The sequence below is a fragment of the Eucyclogobius newberryi genome, unplaced genomic scaffold, assembly GCF_026437365.1.
Source record: "Eucyclogobius newberryi isolate DKJ021-1_F unplaced genomic scaffold, fEucNew1.0.hap1 SCAF_23, whole genome shotgun sequence".
Classification (NCBI taxonomy): Eukaryota; Metazoa; Chordata; class Actinopteri; order Gobiiformes; family Gobiidae; genus Eucyclogobius; species Eucyclogobius newberryi.
This window is the reverse complement of record NW_027315868.1, coordinates 1828068-1850950: the sequence shown is the minus strand read 5'-3', so window position 1 is coordinate 1850950 and position 22883 is coordinate 1828068. Positions and strand designations below refer to the sequence as shown.

The following is a 22883-nucleotide window of genomic DNA, read 5'->3' as shown; positions in this document are numbered from 1 at the left end:
TTGGTTTAATGTCGTCAAAGCAAATTCTGTTTTTCTGATTAGGTAAACAAACATTCAATTGATTCCTTACATCTCGACTTCTCAACGACGGCTGAGCAAATGAACACAAATAAAACCTATTGAGACTGAAATAAACACCACGGCTCATTATTCAACGTTTCTGGGCTTTACAGTGGATTCTATGGAGTCTTTTGTTTGTGCTGCTGGTTCTTTTGGACGGACAAAACACCTGTAAAAAGAGACAAAATAACAGAAGAACGTCTCCTCTTCTGTCAGAACCAGCTCCTTTTACTTTGCAGCCGTTTCATCAAAACTTACATCAGTTTCAGTCACAGAGAACGCTGGGATCTGGCAACCTCTGCTGGGATCTGGCAACCTCTGCTGGGATCTGGCAACCTCTGCTGGGATCTGGCAACCTCTGCTGGGATCTGGCAACCTCTGCTGGGATCTGGCAACCTCTGCAGGCAGGAGAGGCCCGGTCTAGGCCTCATGTTCAGACCTCGTGTTTAGGCCTCATGTTTAGGCCTCATGTTCAGACCTCGTGTTTAGGCCTCATGTTTAGGCCTCATGTTCAGACCTCGTGTTTAGGCCTCATGTTTAGGCCTCATGTTCAAACCTCGTGTTTAGGCCTCATGTTCAGACCTCGTGTTTAGGCCTCATGTTTAGGCCTCATGTTCAAACCTCGTGTTTAGGCCTCATGTTCAGACCTCGTGTTTAGGCCTCACGTTCGGGCCTCATGTTTAGGCCTCGTGTTCAGACCTCGTGTTTAGGCCTCATGTTCGGGCCTCGTGTTTAGGCCTCATGTTCAGACCTCGTGTTCAGGCCTCATGTTCGGGCCTCGTGTTTAGGCCTCATGTTCGGGCCTCGTGTTTAGGCCTCATGTTCAGACCTCGTGTTTAGGCCTCACGTTCGGGCCTCATGTTTAGGCCTCATGTTCAGACCTCGTGTTCAGGCCTCATGTTCGGGCCTCGTGTTTAGGCCTCATGTTCGGGCCTCGTGTTTAGGCCTCATGTTCAGACCTCGTGTTTAGGCCTCATGTTTAGGCCTCATGTTCAGACCACGTGTTTAGGCCTCATGTTCAGACCTCGTGTTCGGGCCTCGTGTTTAGGCCTCGTGTTCGGGCCTCGTGTTTAGGCCTCATGTTCAGACCTCGTGTTTAGGTCTCGTGTTCAGGCCTCATGTTCAGACCTCGTGTTTAGGCCTCATGTTCAGACCTCGTGTTTAGGCCTCGTGTTCAGGCCTCATGTTCAGACCTCGTGTTTAGGCCTCATGTTCAGACCTCGTGTTTAGGCCTCACGTTCGGGCCTCGTGTTCAGGCCTCATGTTCAGACCTCGTGTTTAGGCCTCACGTTCGGGCCTCGTGTTCAGGCCTCATGTTCAGACCTCGTGTTTAGGCCTCACGTTCGGGCCTCATGTTTAGGCCTCGTGTTCAGACCTCGTGTTTAGGCCTCATGTTCAGACCTCGTGTTTAGGCCTCGTGTTTAGGCCTCATGTTCAGACCTCGTGTTTAGGCCTCGTGTTTAGGCCTCATGTTCGGGCCTCATGTTTAGGCCTCATGTTCAGACCTCGTGTTTAGGCCTCATGTTCGGGCCTCATGTTCGGGCCTCATGTTTAGGCCTCGTGTTTGGGCCTCATGTTTAGGCCTCATGTTCGGGCCTCATGTTTAGGCCTCATGTTTAGGCCCCGTGTTTAGGCCTCATGTTCGGGCCTCATGTTCGGGCCTCATGTTCAGGCCTCATGTTCGGGCCTCATGTTTAGGCCTCATGTTCGGGCCTCGTGTTCAGGCCTCATGTTTGGGCCTCATGTTTAGGCCTCATGTTTAGGCCTCATGTTCGGGCCTCATGTTTAGGCCTCGTGTTCAGGCCTCATGTTTAGGCCTCATGTTCGGGCCTCGTGTTTAGGCCTCGTGTTCAGGCCTCATGTTTAGGCCTCATGTTCGGGCCTCGTGTTCAGGCCTCATGTTTAGGCCTCGTGTTTAGGCCTCGTGTTTAGGCCTCATGTTCGGGCCTCATGTTTAGGCCTCATGTTCGGGCCTCATGTTCAGGCCTCATGTTCGGGCCTCATGTTCAGGCCTCATGTTCGGGCCTCATGTTCAGGCCTCATGTTCGGGCCTCATGTTTAGGCCTCATGTTCGGGCCTCATGTTTAGGCCTCATGTTTAGGCCTCATGTTCGGGCCTCATGTTTGGGCCTCATGTTTAGGCCTCATGTTCGGGCCTCATGTTTGGGCCTCATGTTCGGGCCTCATGTTCGGGCCTCATGTTTAGGCCTCATGTTCGGGCCTCGTGTTCAGGCCTCATGTTTAGGCCTCGTGTTTAGGCCTCGTGTTCAGGCCTCATGTTTAGGCCTCATGTTCGGGCCTCGTGTTCAGGCCTCGTGTTTAGGCCTCGTGTTTAGGCCTCATGTTCGGGCCTCATGTTTAGGCCTCATGTTCGGGCCTCGTGTTCAGGCCTCATGTTTAGGCCTCATGTTTAGGCCTCGTGTTTAGGCCTCGTGTTTAGGCCTCATGTTCGGGCCTCATGTTTAGGCCTCATGTTCGGGCCTCATGTTTAGGCCTCATGTTCGGGCCTCATGTTCAGGCCTCATGTTCGGGCCTCATGTTCAGGCCTCATGTTCGGGCCTCATGTTTAGGCCTCATGTTCGGGCCTCATGTTTGGGCCTCATGTTCGGGCCTCATGTTCGGGCCTCATGTTTAGGCCTCATGTTCGGGCCTCATGTTTGGGCCTCATGTTCGGGCCTCATGTTCAGGCCTCATGTTCGGGCCTCATGTTTAGGCCTCATGTTTAGGCCTCATGTTCGGGCCTCATGTTTGGGCCTCATGTTCGGGCCTCATGTTCAGGCCTCATGTTCGGGCCTCATGTTCAGGCCTCATGTTCGGGCCTCATGTTTGGGCCTCATGTTCGGGCCTCATGTTCAGGCCTCATGTTCGGGCCTCATGTTCAGGCCTCATGTTCGGGCCTCATGTTTAGGCCTCATGTTCGGGCCTCATGTTCAGGCCTCATGTTCGGGCCTCATGTTCAGGCCTCATGTTCGGGCCTCATGTTCGGGCCTCATGTTTGGGCCTCATGTTCGGGCCTCATGTTCAGGCCTCATGTTCGGGCCTCATGTTCAGGCCTCATGTTCGGGCCTCATGTTCGGGCCTCATGTTCGGGCCTCATGTTCAGGCCTCATGTTCGGGCCTCATGTTCAGGCCTCATGTTCGGGCCTCATGTTTGGGCCTCATGTTCGGGCCTCATGTTCAGGCCTCATGTTCGGGCCTCATGTTCAGGCCTCATGTTCGGGCCTCATGTTCAGGCCTCATGTTCGGGCCTCATGTTCGGGCCTCATGTTTGGGCCTCATGTTCGGGCCTCATGTTCAGGCCTCATGTTCGGGCCTCATGTTCAGGCCTCATGTTCGGGCCTCATGTTTAGGCCTCATGTTCGGGCCTCATGTTTCACACTCAGATTCTTTCAAACATCTTAAATAAACATGACCTTGTGCTTTGTTAGAAAGAGGACGTTTATTAAATTATTGAAGAAACGTGTCATTCTGTCGTGTGTTCACGGTCGCCCCAGACGAGCAAAAACTACTAATGATTCTTACAATAAATTATGTTTTGTTTCACAACGTAATTTCTTTACTTTGGGTAAAGCTGATTTCATAGACAACCAAATGCCTCAATAACTCGCTGCGCTCGTTTTAAAGGTCAAAGTTCAAACTCAACTTCAGTCACAACATCGACCTTCACTTGATACAAATGTGAGATTATTGAGGAAACTCGGGTTAAAGCGGCAGAATCTGAGAAATGTGTTTAAGCTCGGCCAATCAGAGCGCTGCGACCGCTCTTACTCCTGCTCAGCCAATCAGAGCGCTGCGACCGCTCTTACTCCTGCTCAGCCAATCAGAGCGCAGCCAATCAGAGCGCTGCGACCGCTCTAACTCCTGCTCAGCCAATCAGAGCGCAGCCAATCAGAGCGCAGCGACCGCTTCCGGGTCACACTTTAATATTCGATGCAGACGGCGCACAGTGGTCTCATTTTGTCTGGATAAAGCTGAGGTGGAGAACAATCAGAGACATGAGAAAGTGATCAGAGAAGATCATTTTACACTTATTATTTCAGTGTTGACTTTTTAAACACATTTTGAACCAAATAAAGGTGTAAATCTTTGACTGAAGCTTCAGAGAGAGAACACTTATGAATGAAGAGTGTTATTGAGGAAAATCTGAAATGGTTTATTCTTTTTGGACATGGTTCGTGTCGTCGTTCTAGAAAGTCGTCCTAGTGCGTTGTCGTCATAGCGTGTCATCGTCATAGCGTGTCATCGTCATAGCGTGTCATCGTCATAGCGTGTCATCGTCATAGCGTGTCATCGTCATAGCGTGTTGTTCTAGCGTGTCGTCATAGCGTGTCATCGTCATAGCGTGTCATCGTCATAGCGTGTCATCGTCATAGCGTGTCATCGTCATAGCGTGTCGTTCTAGCGTGTCGTCATAGCGTGTCATCGTCATAGCGTGTCGTCGTCATAGCGTGTCATCGTCATAGCGTGTCATCGTCATAGCGTGTCGTTCTAGCGTGTCGTCATAGCGTGTCATCGTCATAGCGTGTCGTCGTCATAGCGTGTCGTCATAGCGTGTCATTGTCATAGCGTGTCATCGTCATAGCGTGTCATCGTCATAGCGTGTCGTTCTAGCGTGTCGTCATAGCGTGTCATCGTCATAGCGTGTCGTCGTCATAGCGTGTCGTCATAGCGTGTCATTGTCATAGCGTGTCATCGTCATAGCGTGTCATCGTCATAGCGTGTCATCGTCATAGCGTGTCATCGTCATAGCGTGTCGTTCTAGCGTGTCGTCATAGCGTGTCATCGTCATAGCGTGTCATCGTCATAGCGTGTCATCGTCATAGCGTGTCATCGTCATAGCGTGTCATCGTCATAGCGTGTCGTCATAGCGTGTCGTCGTCATAGCGTGTCGTCGTCATAGCGTGTCGTCGTCATAGCGTGTCATCGTCATAGCGTGTCGTCCTAGCGTGTCATCGCCATAGCGTGTCATCGTCATAGCGTGTCGTCCTAGCGTGTCATCGTCATAGCGTGTCATCGTCATAGCGTGTCGTCGTCATAGCGTGTCATCGTCATAGCGTGTCATCGTCATAGCGTGTCGTCATAGCGTGTCGTCGTCATAGCGTGTCGTCGTCATAGCGTGTCGTCATAGCGTGTCATCGTCATAGCGTGTCGTCGTCATAGCGTGTCATCGTCATAGCGTGTCATCGTCATAGCGTGTCATCGTCATAGCATGTCATCGTCATAGCGTGTCGTCATAGCGTGTCGTCATAGCGTGTCATCGTCATAGCGTGTCGTCGTCATAGCGTGTCGTCATAGCGTGTCATTGTCATAGCGTGTCATCGTCATAGCGTGTCATCGTCATAGCGTGTCGTCCTAGCGTGTCATCGCCATAGCGTGTCATCGTCATAGCGTGTCGTCCTAGCGTGTCATCGCCATAGTGCGTCATCGTCATAGCGTGTCATCGTCATAGCGTGTCATCGTCATAGCGTGTCGTCCTAGCGTGTCATCGTCATAGCGTGTCATCGTCATAGCGTGTCATCGCCATAGCGTGTCATCTTCATAGCGTGTCATCGTCATAGCGTGTCATCGTCATAGCGTGTCATCGTCATAGCGTGTCGTCCTAGCGTGTCATCGCCATAGTGCGTCATCGTCATAGCGTGTCATCGTCATAGCGTGTCATCGCCATAGCGTGTCATCGTCATAGCGTGTCATCGTCATAGCGTGTCATCGTCATAGCGTGTCATCGTCATAGCGTGTCATCGCCATAGCGTGTCGTCGTCATAGCTTGTCATCGTCATAGCGTGTCGTCATAGCGTGTCATCGTCATAGCGTGTCGTTCTAGCGTGTCATCGTCATAGCATGTCATCGTCATAGCGTGTCATGGTCATAGCGTGTCATCGCCATAGCGTGTCATCGTCATAGCGTTTCATCGCCATAGCGTGTCATCGTCATAGCGTGTCATCGTCATAGCGTGTCGCCATAGCGTGTCATCGCCATAGCGTGTCGTCGTCATAGCTTGTCATCGCCATAGCGTGTCATCGCCATAGCGTGTCGTCATAGCTTGTCATCGCCATAGCGTGTCGCCATAGCGTGTCGTCATAGCGTGTCATCGTCATAGCGTGTCATCGTCATAGCGTGTCATCGTCATAGCGTGTCATCGTCATAGCGTGTCATCGTCATAGCGTGTCGTCATAGCGTGTCATCGTCATAGCGTGTCATCGTCATAGCGTGTCGTCATAGCGTGTCATCGTCATAGCGTGTCATCGTCATAGCGTGTCATCGTCATAGCGTGTCGTCATAGCGTGTCATCGTCATAGCGTGTCATCGTCATAGCGTGTCATCGTCATAGCGTGTCATCGTCATAGCGTGTCGTCATAGCGTGTCATCGTCATAGCGTGTCGTTCTGGGGAGACCGTGATTCCAGTGCGGAGCCTCGGTTCTGATAAAACATTTTATGGAAAGACTCAAAAATCACAACTTAAACGTCTGAAACAAAAGTGCTGAACAGTAAACGAGCGTCGCGAGCAGAACACAGCGGGGCAGCGAGGGCACTTGGTGAGTCAGACCGGGTCCAGAACCTCCTGAGACCCAGCACTGCCCCCTACGGACGAACCGAGAGAGAGCAGCTCGCGTCGCTCCATCACGAATCTCCAAATCAGTCTTTATCCCAAAACCTTCTGCGTTTCCCCCAAAACTCAAACCGTCTCGTGCTGTGAAAGGGGAAATGGGGTCGCTTTAAACGCTCTCCGCACGACTCCCTCTGGTCTTTGGCTTTCACAAACCCGCTCTTGCAGACGCGCTCTCCTGGGCTCCTCTGCTGCTGCTGCGTGGAGGCACAAAGTCAGTAGAAGCGTGTGTTCTGGAGCAGGAGAGAGGAGAGACCCGGCCCCGCTCAGCTGGCCGCCGCTCGGGACATCAGCTCCTCCAGCGCCTTGTCCTGGTCGTTGTTGTGGAACAGGAGGACCTCCTTTATGGCGTCGCGCTCGAATCCCATCTCCCCGAACCTGGACATGAGCTGGAGGAACTGCAGCGCCTGAGGAAGGACACGATTATCAACCCACAACTCTCCAAGCACACGTCATAACTAGTGTTCATAAGTAGTGTTCATGAGTGGTGTTCATGAGTGGTGTTCATGAGTGGTGTTCATGAGTGGTGTTCATGAGTGGTGTTCATGAGTGGTGTTCATAAGTAGTGTTCATAAGTAGTGTTCATAAGTGGTGTTCATAAGTAGTGTTCCTAAGTAGTGTTCATAAGTAGTGTTCATAAGTAGTGTTCATAAGTAGTGTTCATGAGTGGTGTTCATGAGTAGTGTTCATGAGTGGTGTTCATGAGTGGTGTTCATGAGTGGTGTTCATGAGTGGTGTTCATGAGTAGTGTTCATAAGTGGTGTTCATAAGTGGTGTTCATAAGTAGTGTTCATAAGTAGTGTTCATAAGTAGTGTTCATGAGTGGTGTTCATGAGTGGTGTTCATAAGTAGTGTTCATAAGTGGTGTTCATAAGTAGTGTTCATAAGTAGTGTCCATAAGTAGTGTTCATAAGTAGTGTTCATAATTGTTCATAAGTAGTGTCCATAAGTAGTGTTCATAAGTGGTGTTCATAAGTAGTGTTCATAAGTAGTGTTCATATGTAGTGTTCATAAGTGGTGTTCATAAGTAGTGTTCATGAGTGGTGTTCATGAGTAGTGTTCATGAGTAGTGTTCATGAGTGGTGTTCATGAGTGGTGTTCATGAGTGGTGTTCATAAGTAGTGTTCATGAGTGGTGTTCATGAGTAGTGTTCATGAGTAGTGTTCATGAGTGGTGTTCATGAGTGGTGTTCATGAGTGGTGTTCATAAGTGGTGTTCATAAGTAGTGTTCATAAGTAGTGTTCATAAGTGGTGTTCATAAGTAGTGTTCATAAGTAGTGTTCATAAGTAGTGTTCATAAGTAGTGTCCATAAGTAGTGTTCATGAGTGGTGTTCATAAGTAGTGTTCATAAGTAGTGTTCATAAGTAGTGTTCATAAGTAGTGTTCATAAGTAGTGTTCATAAGTGGTGTTCATGAGTGGTGTTCATGAGTGGTGTTCATGAGTGGTGTTCATGAGTGGTGTTCATGAGTAGTGTTCATAAGTAGTGTTCATAAGTGGTGTTCATAAGTAGTGTTCATAAGTAGTGTTCATAAGTGGTGTTCATAAGTAGTGTTCATAAGTAGTGTTCATAAGTAGTGTTCATGAGTGGTGTTCATGAGTGGTGTTCATAAGTAGTGTTCATAAGTGGTGTTCATAAGTAGTGTTCATAAGTAGTGTTCATAAGTAGTGTTCATAAGTAGTGTTCATAATTGTTCATAAGTAGTGTCCATAAGTAGTGTTCATAAGTAGTGTTCATAAGTAGTGTCCATAAGTAGTGTTCATAATTGTTCATAAGTAGTGTCCATAAGTAGTGTTCATAAGTGGTGTTCATAAGTAGTGTTCATAAGTAGTGTTCATAAGTAGTGTTCATAAGTAGTGTCCATAAGTAGTGTTCATAAGTGGTGTTCATAAGTAGTGTTCATAAGTAGTGTTCATAAGTAGTGTTCATAATTGTTCATAAGTAGTGTCCATAAGTAGTGTTCATAAGTGGTGTTCATAAGTAGTGTTCATAAGTAGTGTTCATAAGTAGTGTTCATAATTGTTCATAAGTAGTGTTCATAAGTAGTGTTCATAAGTAGTGTTCATGAGTGGTGTTCATGAGTGGTGTTCATAAGTAGTGTCCATAAGTAGTGTCCATAAGTAGTGTTCATAAGTAGTGTTCATAAGTAGTGTTCATAATTGTTCATAAGTAGTGGAAGGACACTATTATCGACCGACAACTCTCATCCAAGCACACGTCCTCACACTCTGTTAAAACATCCAGCTGATATAAAATGTAGAGCTACAGCCAGAACGTTCTCCCACTTAGAAGAACATAGATGCATTTCCACCGTGAGAGTGGAGGACATACTTTATGACCTCCTCACTGTAGACTGCTTCAGAGTCTCAGGTCTCAGGGTCCTGGTCTGGACTCAGAAGGACCTACAGCAGGGTTATGGACTCAGAAGGACCTACAGCAGGGTTATGGACTCAGAAGGACCTACAGTTATGGACTCAGAAGGACCTACAGCAGGGTTATGGACTCAGAAGGACCTACAGCAGGGTTATGGACTCAGAGGGACCTACAGCAGGGTTATGGACTCAGAAGGACCTACAGCAGGGTTATGGACTCAGAAGGACCTACAGCAGGGTTATGGTCTCAGAAGGACCTACAGCAGGGTTATGGACTCAGAGGGACCTACAGCAGGGTTATGGACTCAGAAGGACCTACAGCAGGGTTATGGACTCAGAAGGACCTACAGCAGGGTTATGGACTCAGAAGGACCTACAGCAGGGTTATGGACTCAGAGGGACCTACAGCAGGGTTATGGACTCAGAAGGACCTACAGTTATGGACTCAGAAGGACCTACAGCAGGGTTATGGACTCGGAAGGACCTACAGCAGGGTTATGGACTCAGAGGGACCTACAGCAGGGTTATGGACTCAGAAGGACCTACAGCAGGGTTATGGACTCGGAAGGACCTACAGCAGGGTTATGGACTCGGAAGGACCTACAGCAGGGTTATGGACTCGGAAGGACCTACAGCAGGGTTATGGACTCAGAGGGACCTACAGCAGGGTTATGGACTCAGAAGGACCTACAGCAGGGTTATGGACTCAGAAGGACCTACAGCAGGGTTATGGACTCAGAAGGACCTACAGCAGGGTTATGGACTCAGAAGGACCTACAGCAGGGTTATGGACTCAGAAGGACCTACAGCAGGGTTATGGACTCAGAAGAACCTACAGCAGGGTTATGGACTCAGAAGGACCAAGAGCACGGTTATGGACTCAGAAGGACCTACAGCAGGGTTATGGACTCAGAGGGACCTACAGCAGGGTTATGGACTCAGAAGGACCTACAGCAGGGTTATGGACTCAGAAGGACCTACAGCAGGGTTATGGACTCAGAAGGACCTACAGCAGGGTTATGGACTCAGAAGGACCTACAGCAGGGTTATGGACTCAGAAGGACCTACAGCAGGGTTATGGACTCAGAAGAACCTACAGCAGGGTTATGGACTCAGAAGGACCTACAGCAGGGTTATGGACTCAGAAGAACCTACAGCAGGGTTATGGACTCAGAAGGACCTACAGCAGGGTTAGTGTGCATGTTCTGGGTGCATTAAGGTCTGCAGTGTGGTACCTTCTCCTCTGAGCACTGGTACATCTCCAGACACTCCTCCACAGCCGAGGAATCAAAGCCTCGATCGCACAGACGACTGTGGACGAACAGGTAATCCAGCACCTGCAGAGACACAGTTATATCTGACGCTCAGCTCCAGCGGCAACAAAGTCTGCACAGCATTAGGCATGTTACATACTCATTTCAATAAGTATTAGTGTTCATAAGTAGTGTCCATAAGTAGTGTCCATAAGTAGTGTCCATAAGTAGTGCCCATAAGTAGTGTCCATAAGTAGTGTCCATAAGTAGTGTCCATAAGTAGTGTCCATAAGTAGTGTCCATAAGTAGTGTCCATAAGTAGTGTCCATAAGTAGTGTTCATAAGAAGCGTCCATAAGTAGTGTCCATAAGTAGTGTCCATAAGTAGTGTCCATAAGTAGTGTTCATAAGTAGTGTTCATAAGAAGCGTCCAAAAGTAGCGTCCACCAGTGTTCACCAGTGTTCACCAGTGTCCACCAGCGTCCACCAGTGTTCACCAGTGTTCACCAGTGTTCACCAGTGTTCACCAGTGTCCACCAGTGTTCACCAGTGTCCACCAGTGTCCACCAGTGTTCACCAGTGTTCACCAGTGTCCACCAGTGTCCACCAGTGTTCACCAGTGTCCACCAGTGTTCACCAGTGTTCACCAGTGTTCACCAGTGTCCACCAGTGTTCACCAGTGTTCACCAGTGTTCAGTGTTCACCAGTGTTCACCAGTGTTCACCAGTGTTCACCAGTGTTCACCAGTGTTCAGTGTTCACCAGTGTTCAGTGTTCACCAGTGTTCACCAGTGTTCACCAGTGTTCAGTGTTCACCAGTGTTCAGTGTTCACCAGTGTTCACCAGTGTTCACCAGTGTTCACCAGTGTTCAGTGTTCACCAGTGTTCAGTGTTCACCAGTGTTCACCAGTGTTCACCAGTGTTCACCAGTGTTCACCAGTGTCCACCAGTGTTCGCCAGTGTTCACCAGTGTTGAGTCTTTGCTCCTCTGGTTCTAATCTCAGCCTCATGAAGGTCACACTCCTTTATAGGACACTTCCTCTCGTTCTTCTGCAGAATGACTTTGTTCAGCGTTGGTTCAGACATGTTCAGATCTCTCCACAATCACAATCAGAAAAGGTTTATTTCCATCGTCAATGAACAGAATTCACAAACAAAAGAACTTGTTTTGGTGATTCAGTGCAACATAAAACAATGAACAATGAATAAATCAAAAGAGAAACCATTTAAATCTGCGATGGGATAAAATAACAGTAATCTAGAAAAAAATAAAGAAAAGTGAACAGTGAGTGATTAAATGATGGTTACGGTGACAGTGTTGGGGCGCGTGGGGGGGCGGGGTTGGGATGGCAGAGGTGGCCACAGTGGGGGAGGGCGGGGTAGGGATGGCAGAGGTGGCCACAGTGGGGGAGGAGGAGTTTAGATGGCAGGGGTGGCCACAGTGGGGGAGGGGGGGTTGGGATGGCAGAGGTGGCCACAGTGGGGGAGGGGGGTTGGGATGGCAGAGGTGGCCACAGTGGGGGAGGGGGGGGAATGGGATGGCAGAGGTGGCCACAGTGGGGGGGGGGGGTTGGGATGGCAGAGGTGGCCACAGTCGGGGAGGGCGGGGTTGGGATGGCAGAGGTGGCCACAGTCGGGGAGGGGGGGGTTGGGATGGCAGAGGTGGCCACAGTCGGGGAGGGGGGGGTTGGGATGGCAGAGGTGGCCACAGTGGGGGAGGAGGAGTTTAGATGGCAGGGGTGGCCACAGTGGGGGAGGGGGGGTTGGGATGGCAGAGGTGGCCACAGTGGGGGAGGGCGGGGTAGGGATGGCAGAGGTGGCCACAGTGGGGGAGGAGGAGTTTAGATGGCAGGGGTGGCCACAGTGGGGGAGGGGGGGTTGGGATGGCAGAGGTGGCCACAGTGGGGGAGGGGGGGGGTTGGGATGGCAGAGGTGGCCACAGTGGGGGGGGGGGGTTGGGATGGCAGAGGTGGCCACAGTCGGGGAGGGCGGGGTTGGGATGGCAGAGGTGGCCACAGTCGGGGAGGGGGGGGTTGGGATGGCAGAGGTGGCCACAGTCGGGGAGGGGGGGGTTGGGATGGCAGAGGTGGCCACAGTGGGGGAGGAGGAGTTTAGATGGCAGGGGTGGCCACAGTGGGGGAGGGGGGGTTGGGATGGCAGAGGTGGCCACAGTGGGGGAGGGGGGGGTTGGGATGGCAGAGGTGGCCACAGTGGGGGGGGGGGGTTGGGATGGCAGAGGTGGCCACAGTCGGGGAGGGGGGGGTTGGGATGGCAGAGGTGGCCACAGTCGGGGAGGGCGGGGTCAAATCTTCAGTAGAAGGAGAAGTTTTAGAAGTTTGGGTATGAATCAGGGTTTGTTATTGTTGAAGGTCACGTTGGTGTGTGATGGTATCATGCTGTCCTCACAGAATGTATGACATCACAGTGTCTGTGTAGCTCCTCCACTGCCTTGTTGGTCCACGTCTTAGAAGTCCTCACTACAAGTTTGCAGAGCTTCAGCCTCCGTCTGTACGCGGGGATCAGGTGAACCAGGTTTACAGAGTTCTCCTGTAGCAGCTCCTTTGTTCTCCTGTAGCAGCTCCTTTGTTCTCCTGTAGCAGCTCCTTTGTTCTCCTGTAGCAGCTCCTTTGTTCTCCTGTAGCAGCTCCTTTGTTCTCCTGTAGCAGCTCCTTTGTTCTCCTGTAGCAGCTCCTTTGTTCTCCTGTAGCAGCTCCTTTGTTCTCCTGGCTCTGAGCTGAGGGTCGTTGTCTTGTTGGAGATGAACCTTGGCTCTAGTCTGAGCTCCAGAGCCTCAGGTTCTCCTCTCTCCACAGAGACACTGGACATGTGTCAGAGTGACCATCAGGTTCTTAAGGCCCAGGCTCAGTCAAATCATGTCCAACTGAAGTGACCTCAGGTGGACAGGTCAGACTGTCGAAACATCTCAAGAACGTTCAGAGGGAAAAGCATGAAGCTGAGCTCAGAGTGTCAGGGCTTTTAATTTTAATCTTTAATACATTTGCAAAGAATTCAAACAACATTCTTTCACATTGTCATGATGATGAGGTGGTGGTGTTTGTTTGTTTGTTTGTTTGTTTGTTTGTTTGTTTGTTTGTTCCTCCTTTGTGGAATGAGACTGTAGTAGAATAAAGAGTGTAGAGCTCGAGCCTCACCTGCTCCACGTTCTGGCCCTGCCTCTGCATGGCTCGCAGAACGCCCTCGTATGAGTAGCCCATCCCCACCAGGGTCTCCACACACTGCCTCTCTGCAGGGGTCATGCTGAGCAGAGCGCCCCCACATGGCAGACCTCCACCACCTCCACCACAGCTCACAGAGTTCACCTGAGGAGCAGAGCACACTCAGACACCTGAAGGTCCCAGCACACTCCAGCACCACCAGCACGCTCCAGCACCACCAGCACGCTCCAGCACCACCACCACCACGCTCCAGCACGCTCCAGCAGCACGCTCCAGCACCACCAGCACGCTCCAGCACCACCAGCACGCTCCAGCACCACCACCACCACGCTCCAGCACGCTCCAGCAGCACGCTCCAGCACCACCACCACGCTCCAGCACCACGCTCCAGCACCACCAGCACGCTCCAGCACCACCACCACCACGCTCCAGCACGCTCCAGCAGCACGCTCCAGCACCACCACCACGCTCCAGCACCACGCTCCAGCACCACCAGCACGCTCCAGCACGCTCCAGCACCACGCTCCAGCACCACCACCACGCTCCAGCACGCTCCAGCACGCTCCAGCACCACCACCACGCTCCAGCACCACCAGCACACTCCAGCACCACCAGCACGCTCCAGCACCACCACCAGCACGCTCCAGCACCACCAGCACGCTCCAGCACGCTCCAGCACCACGCTCCAGCACCACCACCACGCTCCAGCACGCTCCAGCACGCTCCAGCACCACCACCACGCTCCAGCACGCTCCAGCACGCTCCAGCACCACCACCACGCTCCAGCACGCTCCAGCACGCTCCAGCACCACCAGCACGCTCCAGCACCACCAGCACGCTCCAGCACCACCACCACCACGCTCCAGCACGCTCCAGCAGCACGCTCCAGCACCACCACCACGCTCCAGCACCACGCTCCAGCACCACCAGCACGCTCCAGCACGCTCCAGCACCACGCTCCAGCACCACCACCACGCTCCAGCACGCTCCAGCACGCTCCAGCACCACCACCACGCTCCAGCACCACCAGCACACTCCAGCACCACCAGCACGCTCCAGCACCACCACCAGCACGCTCCAGCACCACCAGCACGCTCCAGCACGCTCCAGCACCACGCTCCAGCACCACCACCACGCTCCAGCACGCTCCAGCACGCTCCAGCACCACCACCACGCTCCAGCACCACCAGCACACTCCAGCACCACCAGCACGCTCCAGCACCACCACCACCACGCTCCAGCACGCTCCAGCACCACCAGCACGCTCCAGCACCACCACCAGCACGCTCCAGCACCACCAGCACGCTCCAGCACCACCACCAGCACGCTCCAGCACCACCAGCACGCTCCAGCACGCTCCAGCACCACGCTCCAGCACCACCACCACGCTCCAGCACGCTCCAGCACGCTCCAGCACCACCACCACGCTCCAGCACGCTCCAGCACGCTCCAGCACCACCACCACGCTCCAGCACGCTCCAGCACGCTCCAGCACCACCAGCACGCTCCAGCACCACCAGCACGCTCCAGCACCACCACCACCACGCTCCAGCACGCTCCAGCAGCACGCTCCAGCACCACCACCACGCTCCAGCACCACGCTCCAGCACCACCAGCACGCTCCAGCACGCTCCAGCACCACGCTCCAGCACCACCACCACGCTCCAGCACGCTCCAGCACGCTCCAGCACCACCACCACGCTCCAGCACCACCAGCACACTCCAGCACCACCAGCACGCTCCAGCACCACCACCAGCACGCTCCAGCACCACCAGCACGCTCCAGCACGCTCCAGCACCACGCTCCAGCACCACCACCACGCTCCAGCACGCTCCAGCACGCTCCAGCACCACGCTCCAGCACCACCACCACGCTCCAGCACCACCAGCACCACCAGCACGCTCCAGCACCACGCTCCAGCACCACCACCACGCTCCAGCACCACCACCACGCTCCAGCACCACCAGCACGCTCCAGCACCACCAGCACGCTCCAGCACCACCACCACGCTCCAGCACCACCAGCACGCTCCAGCACCACCAGCACGCTCCAGCACGCTCCAGCACCACGCTCCAGCACCACCACCACGCTCCAGCACGCTCCAGCACGCTCCAGCACCACCACCACGCTCCAGCACCACCAGCACACTCCAGCACCACCAGCACGCTCCAGCACCACCACCACCACGCTCCAGCACGCTCCAGCACCACGCTCCAGCACCACCACCACGCTCCAGCACCACCAGCACCACCAGCACGCTCCAGCACCACGCTCCAGCACCACCACCACGCTCCAGCACCACCACCACGCTCCAGCACCACCAGCACGCTCCAGCACCACCAGCACGCTCCAGCACCACCACCACGCTCCAGCACCACCAGCACGCTCCAGCACCACCAGCACGCTCCAGCACCACCACCACGCTCCAGCACCACCAGCACGCTCCAGCACCACCACCACGCTCCAGCACCACCACCATGCTCCAGCACCACCAGCACGCTCCAGCACGCTCCAGCACCACCAGCACGCTCCAGCACCACCAGCACGCTCCAGCACCACGCTCCAGCACCACCACCACGCTCCAGCACCACCAGCACCACCAGCACGCTCCAGCACCACGCTCCAGCACCACCACCACGCTCCAGCACCACCACCACGCTCCAGCACCACCAGCACGCTCCAGCACCACCAGCACGCTCCAGCACCACCACCACGCTCCAGCACCACCAGCACGCTCCAGCACCACCAGCACGCTCCAGCACCACCACCACGCTCCAGCACCACCAGCACGCTCCAGCACCACCACCACGCTCCAGCACCACCACCATGCTCCAGCACCACCAGCACGCTCCAGCACGCTCCAGCACCACCAGCACGCTCCAGCACCACCAGCACGCTCCAGCACCACGCTCCAGCACCACCACCACGCTCCAGCACCACCAGCACCACCAGCACGCTCCAGCACCACGCTCCAGCACCACCACCACGCTCCAGCACCACCACCACGCTCCAGCACCACCAGCACGCTCCAGCACCACCAGCACGCTCCAGCACCACCACCACGCTCCAGCACCACCAGCACGCTCCAGCACCACCAGCACGCTCCAGCACCACCACCACGCTCCAGCACCACCAGCACGCTCCAGCACCACCACCACGCTCCAGCACCACCACCATGCTCCAGCACCACCACCACGCTCCAGCACCACCAGCACCACCAGCACGCTCCAGCACCACCACCACGCTCCAGCACCACCAGCACGCTCCAGCACCACCAGCACGCTCCAGCACCACCACCACGCTCCAGCACCACCAGCACGCTCCAGCACCACCAGCACGCTCCAGCACCACCACCACGCTCCAGCACCACCAGCACGCTCCAGCACCACCACCACGCTCCAGCACCACCACCATGCTCCAGCACCACCAGCACGCTCCAGCACGCTCCAGCACCACCAGCACGCTCCAGCACCACCAGCACGCTCCAGCACCACGCTCCAGCACCACCACCACGCTCCAGCACCACCAGCACCACCAGCACGCTCCAGCACCACGCTCCAGCACCACCACCACGCTCCAGCACCACCACCACGCTCCAGCACCACCAGCACGCTCCAGCACCACCAGCACGCTCCAGCACCACCACCACGCTCCAGCACCACCAGCACGCTCCAGCACCACCAGCACGCTCCAGCACCACCACCACGCTCCAGCACCACCAGCACGCTCCAGCACCACCACCACGCTCCAGCACCACCACCATGCTCCAGCACCACCAGCACGCTCCAGCACGCTCCAGCACCACCAGCACGCTCCAGCACCACCAGCACGCTCCAGCACCACGCTCCAGCACCACCACCACGCTCCAGCACCACCAGCACCACCAGCACGCTCCAGCACCACGCTCCAGCACCACCACCACGCTCCAGCACCACCACCACGCTCCAGCACCACCAGCACGCTCCAGCACCACCAGCACGCTCCAGCACCACCACCACGCTCCAGCACCACCAGCACGCTCCAGCACCACCAGCACGCTCCAGCACCACCACCACGCTCCAGCACCACCAGCACGCTCCAGCACCACCACCACGCTCCAGCACCACCACCATGCTCCAGCACCACCAGCACGCTCCAGCACGCTCCAGCACCACCAGCACGCTCCAGCACCACCAGCACGCTCCAGCACCACGCTCCAGCACCACCACCACGCTCCAGCACCACCAGCACCACCAGCACGCTCCAGCACCACCACCACGCTCCAGCACCACCAGCACGCTCCAGCACCACCAGCACGCTCCAGCACCACCACCACGCTCCAGCACCACCAGCACGCTCCAGCACCACCAGCACGCTCCAGCACCACCACCACGCTCCAGCACCACCACCACGCTCCAGCACCACCACCATGCTCCAGCACCACCAGCACGCTCCAGCACGCTCCAGCACCACCAGCACGCTCCAGCACCACCAGCACGCTCCAGCAGCACCACCAGCACGCTCCAGCACCACCACCACCACGCTCCAGCACCACCAGCACGCTCCAGCACCACCAGCACGCTCCAGCACACGTGTGACTAACGAGGCCGGACTCAGGACTTACACAGACTTTAAAAATAAGAAAGAGCCTTTGGCAGCACTGGTCATGTGACTTTAAAGATCCCATTTCATGCTATTGGATCATAATAAGTGTTGCACCCATAACATAATAGTTATAAATATATATATATATATAAAAAGTGTGTCCCCGGCCACCCCGTGACGTAGTCTCAGTGAGAGGGTGTGTCCCCGCCCACCCCGTGACGTAGTCTCAGTGAGAGGGTGTGTCCCCGCCCACCCCGTGACGTAGTCTCAGTGAGAGGGTGTGTCCCCGCCCACCCCGTGACGTAGTCTCAGTGAGAGGGTGTGTCCCCGCCCACCCCGTGACGTAGTCTCAGTGAGAGGGTGTGTCCCCGCCCACCCCGTGACGTAGTCTCAGTGAGAGGGTGTGTCCCCGCCCACCCCGTGACGTAGTCTCAGTGAGAGCGTGTGTCCCCGCCCACCCCGTGACGTAGTCTCAGTGAGAGCGTGTGTCCCCGCCCACCCCGTGACGTAGTCTCAGTGAGAGCGTGTGTCCCCGCCCACCCCGCGACGTAGTCTCAGTGAGAGCGTTTCCTCTCGATTGCGGGGGCGGGGCCGGGGGGCGTGTTACAGGTACAGAGTGCTTCCTGGAGGAGGGGCTGGAACAGCGTGCTGCGGGGCCCCGTTCTTCTGCTCACCCGAGGGGAAGGAGAGAGACTGTTCTCTAGCTAAAGACTTTGGGCTCATACACGAGGACAATGGCTCTGAGAAGGTTAAAGCTCTGATGATACGGGACCTTTAATGTCAGAATGTTTCATGTGAAGTAACTCACAGCTTTGGCGTTTCCACTCTTGTTCAGCGCAGGCTCCGGTGCCACGATCACTTCTCCCCTCTGCGTCCTCTGGGGGGAACCGTTGGGCAGCCTCGTGGAGGGAGGCGGGGCCTGTTTGAGAGAGGACGGGGCCACGTGGTGCTCAGAGTCTGACAGTTTGGGAAAAGAGAGCGAGCGGATGTTACACGGCCGATCGTCCACGAGGCCGTTTGGTTTGTGTGTGAAGGCTTTGCTCGCCGCGCCGCCGCCGGCCGAGACGGTCGCGGTGCTGGAGGCGGTCGAGGCGGCTGAAGGCGGCGAGGGGCTGCTCCCGCGTGAGCCCGGCCCCAGGCGAGGCCCTTCAGACGGCGAGGAGAAGGGCTGAGGCTGACTCTGGAGGATGCTCCTCAGCTCTTCTTTGTCGTCCAGAGTTTTGAGCTCTAGTTTGTCAAAAGGATCCTCCTCGCGCTCGAAGTCGGTCAGGTCGAGCGAGTGCAGCGCCGGAGCGGGCAGCGAGCTGCGCGGGCCCAGGGAGGGAGCGGGCAGCGGCGTCAGGATGGCGTTGTGGCTCATAGCGGCTAACACGGGGTTGAGCGCCGGCGGTGGAGGCTCGTGAGCGTCTGCGGAGCCAGCGTCGGGCTCTTCTCCACGACCGTCTGCGTCGCCCCGTCCAATCACGGCCTCGTCTGCTCGAGTCTGAGCCAATCGAGCCTCAGCCAGCTCCAGACCCCACTGCACGCTGCGGCGCTCCAGAGAGAAGTCATACTGAGGACAACAGACACAACCACAGACACGTTCAGGTCATACTGAGGACCACAGACACGTTTAGGTCATACTGAGGACCACAGACACAACCACAGACACGTTCAGGTCATACTGAGGACCACAGACACGTTTAGGTCATACTGAGGACCACAGACACGTTCAGGTCATGCTGAGGACCACAGACACGTTCAGGTCATGCTGAGGACCACAGACACGTTCAGGTCATACTGAGGACCACAGACACGTTCAGGTCATGCTGAGGACCACAGACACGGTTAGGTCATGCTGAGGACCACAGACACGTTCAGGTCATACTGAGGACCACAGACACGTTCAGGTCATACTGAGGACCACAGACAAGTTCAGGTCATACTGAGGACCACAGACACGTTCAGGTCATACTGAGGACCACAGACACGTTTAGGTCATACTGAGGACCACAGACACGTTCAGGTCATACTGAGGACCACAGACAAGTTCAGGTCATACTGAGGACCACAGACACGTTCAGGTCATACTGAGGACCACAGACACAGTTAGGTCATACTGAGGACCACAGACACGGTTAGGTCATACTGAGGACCACAGACACGTTTAGGTCATACTGAGGACCACCGACACGTTTAGGTCAAACTGAGGACCACAGACACGTTTAGGTCATACTGAGGACCACAGACACGTTTAGGTCATACTGAGGACCACAGACACGGTTAGGTCATACTGAGGACCACAGACACGGTTAGGTCATACTGAGGACCACAGACACGTTTAGGTCATACTCAGGACCACAGACACGTTTAGGTCATACTGAGGACCACAGACACGGTTAGGTCATACTGAGGACCACAGACACGTTTAGGTCATACTCAGGACCACAGACACGTTTAGGTCATACTGAGGACCACAGACACGTTTAGGTCATACTGAGGACCACAGACACGGTTAGGTCATGCTGAGGACCACAGACACGTTTAGGTCAAACTGAGGACCACAGACACGTTTAGGTCATACTGAGGACCACAGACACGGTTAGGTCATGCTGAGGACCACAGACACGTTTAGGTCATACTGAGGACCACAGACACGTTTAGGTCATACTGAGGACCACAGACACGGTTAGGTCATACTGAGGACCACAGACACGGTTAGGTCATACTGAGGACCACAGACACGGTTAGGTCATGCTGAGGACCACAGACACGTTTAGGTCATGCTGAGGACCACAGACACGGTTAGGTCATACTGAGGACCACAGACACGTTTAGGTCATGCTGAGGACCACAGACACGGTTAGGTCATACTGAGGACCACAGACACGGTTAGGTCATACTGAGGACCACAGACACGGTTAGGTCATGCTGAGGACCACAGACACGTTCAGGTCATACTGAGGACCACAGACACGGTTAGGTTATGCTGAGGACCACAGACACCTTCAGGTCATACTGAGGACCACAGACACGGTTAGGTCATACTGAGGACCACAGACACGGTTAGGTCATGCTGAGGACCACAGACACGTTCAGGTCATACTGAGGACCACAGACACGTTTAGGTCATACTGAGGACCACAGACACGGTTAGGTCAGGACATGGTCAGGACATGGTCAGGACATGGTCAGGACATGGTCAGGACATGGTCAGGACAGTTGGTGTCAATGCTAATCATAACAACAAAGTGAAGTGACATAAACATGGGGCTTTATCACAGACTGGATTATTCTTCTCATTATGGTCTTATTTTATGGCACATTACAGAGGCGTCTGTGATCACATGACTCACGGTCAGTAAACAAAACTGTTGAACACTGACACATATTGTTTAGTTCTGGACAGACACTGACCTGAGCGAGCAGCAGCGCTGAGTCGGGCACGCAGAAGCCCACAGGGAAACCCACTTTGGACGGGCACCGGAACCTCTCATTCACCTTAAAGGGCACGTCCTCCAGGTAACTCACAGGGCCTGGGCACAGACACAAGCACGTCACAACTACAGACGCAACAACAGACAGCAACGTCACAGACACAACCACAACCACAGACACAAGCACGTCACAACTACAGACGCAACAACAGACAGCAACGTCACAGACACAACCACAACCACAGACACAAGCACGTCACAACTACAGACGCAACAACAGACAGCAACGTCACAGACACAACCACAACCACAGACACAAGCACGTCACAACTACAGACGCAACAACAGACAGCAACGTCACAGACACAACCACAACCACAGACACAAGCACGTCACAACTACAGACGCAACAACAGACAGCAACGTCACAGACACAACCACAGACACAAGCACGTCACAACTACAGACGCAACAACACAGACACAACCACAGACACAACCACAGACACAACCACAGACACAAGCACAGACACAAGCACGTCACAACTACAGACGCAACAACAGACAGCAACGTCACAGACACAACCACAACCACAGACACAAGCACGTCACAACTACAGACGCAACAACAGACAGCAACGTCACAGACACAACCACAACCACAGACACAAGCACGTCACAACTACAGACGCAACAACAGACAGCAACGTCACAGACACAACCACAACCACAGACACAAGCACGTCACAACTACAGACGCAACAACAGACAGCAACGTCACAGACACAACCACAACCACAGACACAAGCACGTCACAACTACAGACGCAACAACAGACAGCAACGTCACAGACACAACCACAGACACAAGCACGTCACAACTACAGACGCAACAACACAGACACAACCACAGACACAACCACAGACACAACCACAGACACAAGCACAGACACAAGCACGTCACAACTACAGACGCAACAACAGACAGCAACGTCACAGACACAACCACAGACACAAGCACGTCACAACTACAGACGCAACAACAGACAACCACGTCACAGACACAACCACAGACACAACCACGTCACAACTACAGACGCAACAACAGACAACCACGTCACAGACACAACCACAACCACAGACACAAGCACGTCACAACTACAGACGCAACAACAGACAGCAACGTCACAGACACAACCACAACCACAGACACAAGCACGTCACAACTACAGACGCAACAACAGACAGCAACGTCACAGACACAACCACAACCATAGACACAAGCACGTCACAACTACAGACGCAACAACAGACAGCAACGTCACAGACACAACCACAGACACAAGCACGTCACAACTACAGACGCAACAACACAGACACAACCACAGACACAACCACAGACACAACCACAGACACAAGCA

General features: G+C 54.5%; 1 protein-coding gene across 1 annotated transcript in view; it reads right to left on the bottom strand.

Moving 5' to 3' along the window:
• Window positions 1–3479: 3479 nt before the first annotated feature.
• The window catches only part of ubap1 (ubiquitin associated protein 1), a 32322-nt gene continuing 12918 nt past the window's right edge, over window positions 3480–22883 (bottom strand). Inside the window, exons 3-7 of the mRNA XM_072459548.1 lie at window positions 21445–21563; window positions 18857–19600; window positions 13440–13607; window positions 10272–10373; window positions 3480–7071 (exon numbers count right to left, since the gene is read on the bottom strand). Of these exons, the coding sequence (XP_072315649.1) occupies window positions 6931–7071; window positions 10272–10373; window positions 13440–13607; window positions 18857–19600; window positions 21445–21563 (1274 nt within the window). The 3' untranslated portion in view covers window positions 3480–6930. The remainder of the gene's footprint in view (window positions 7072–10271; window positions 10374–13439; window positions 13608–18856; window positions 19601–21444; window positions 21564–22883) is intronic.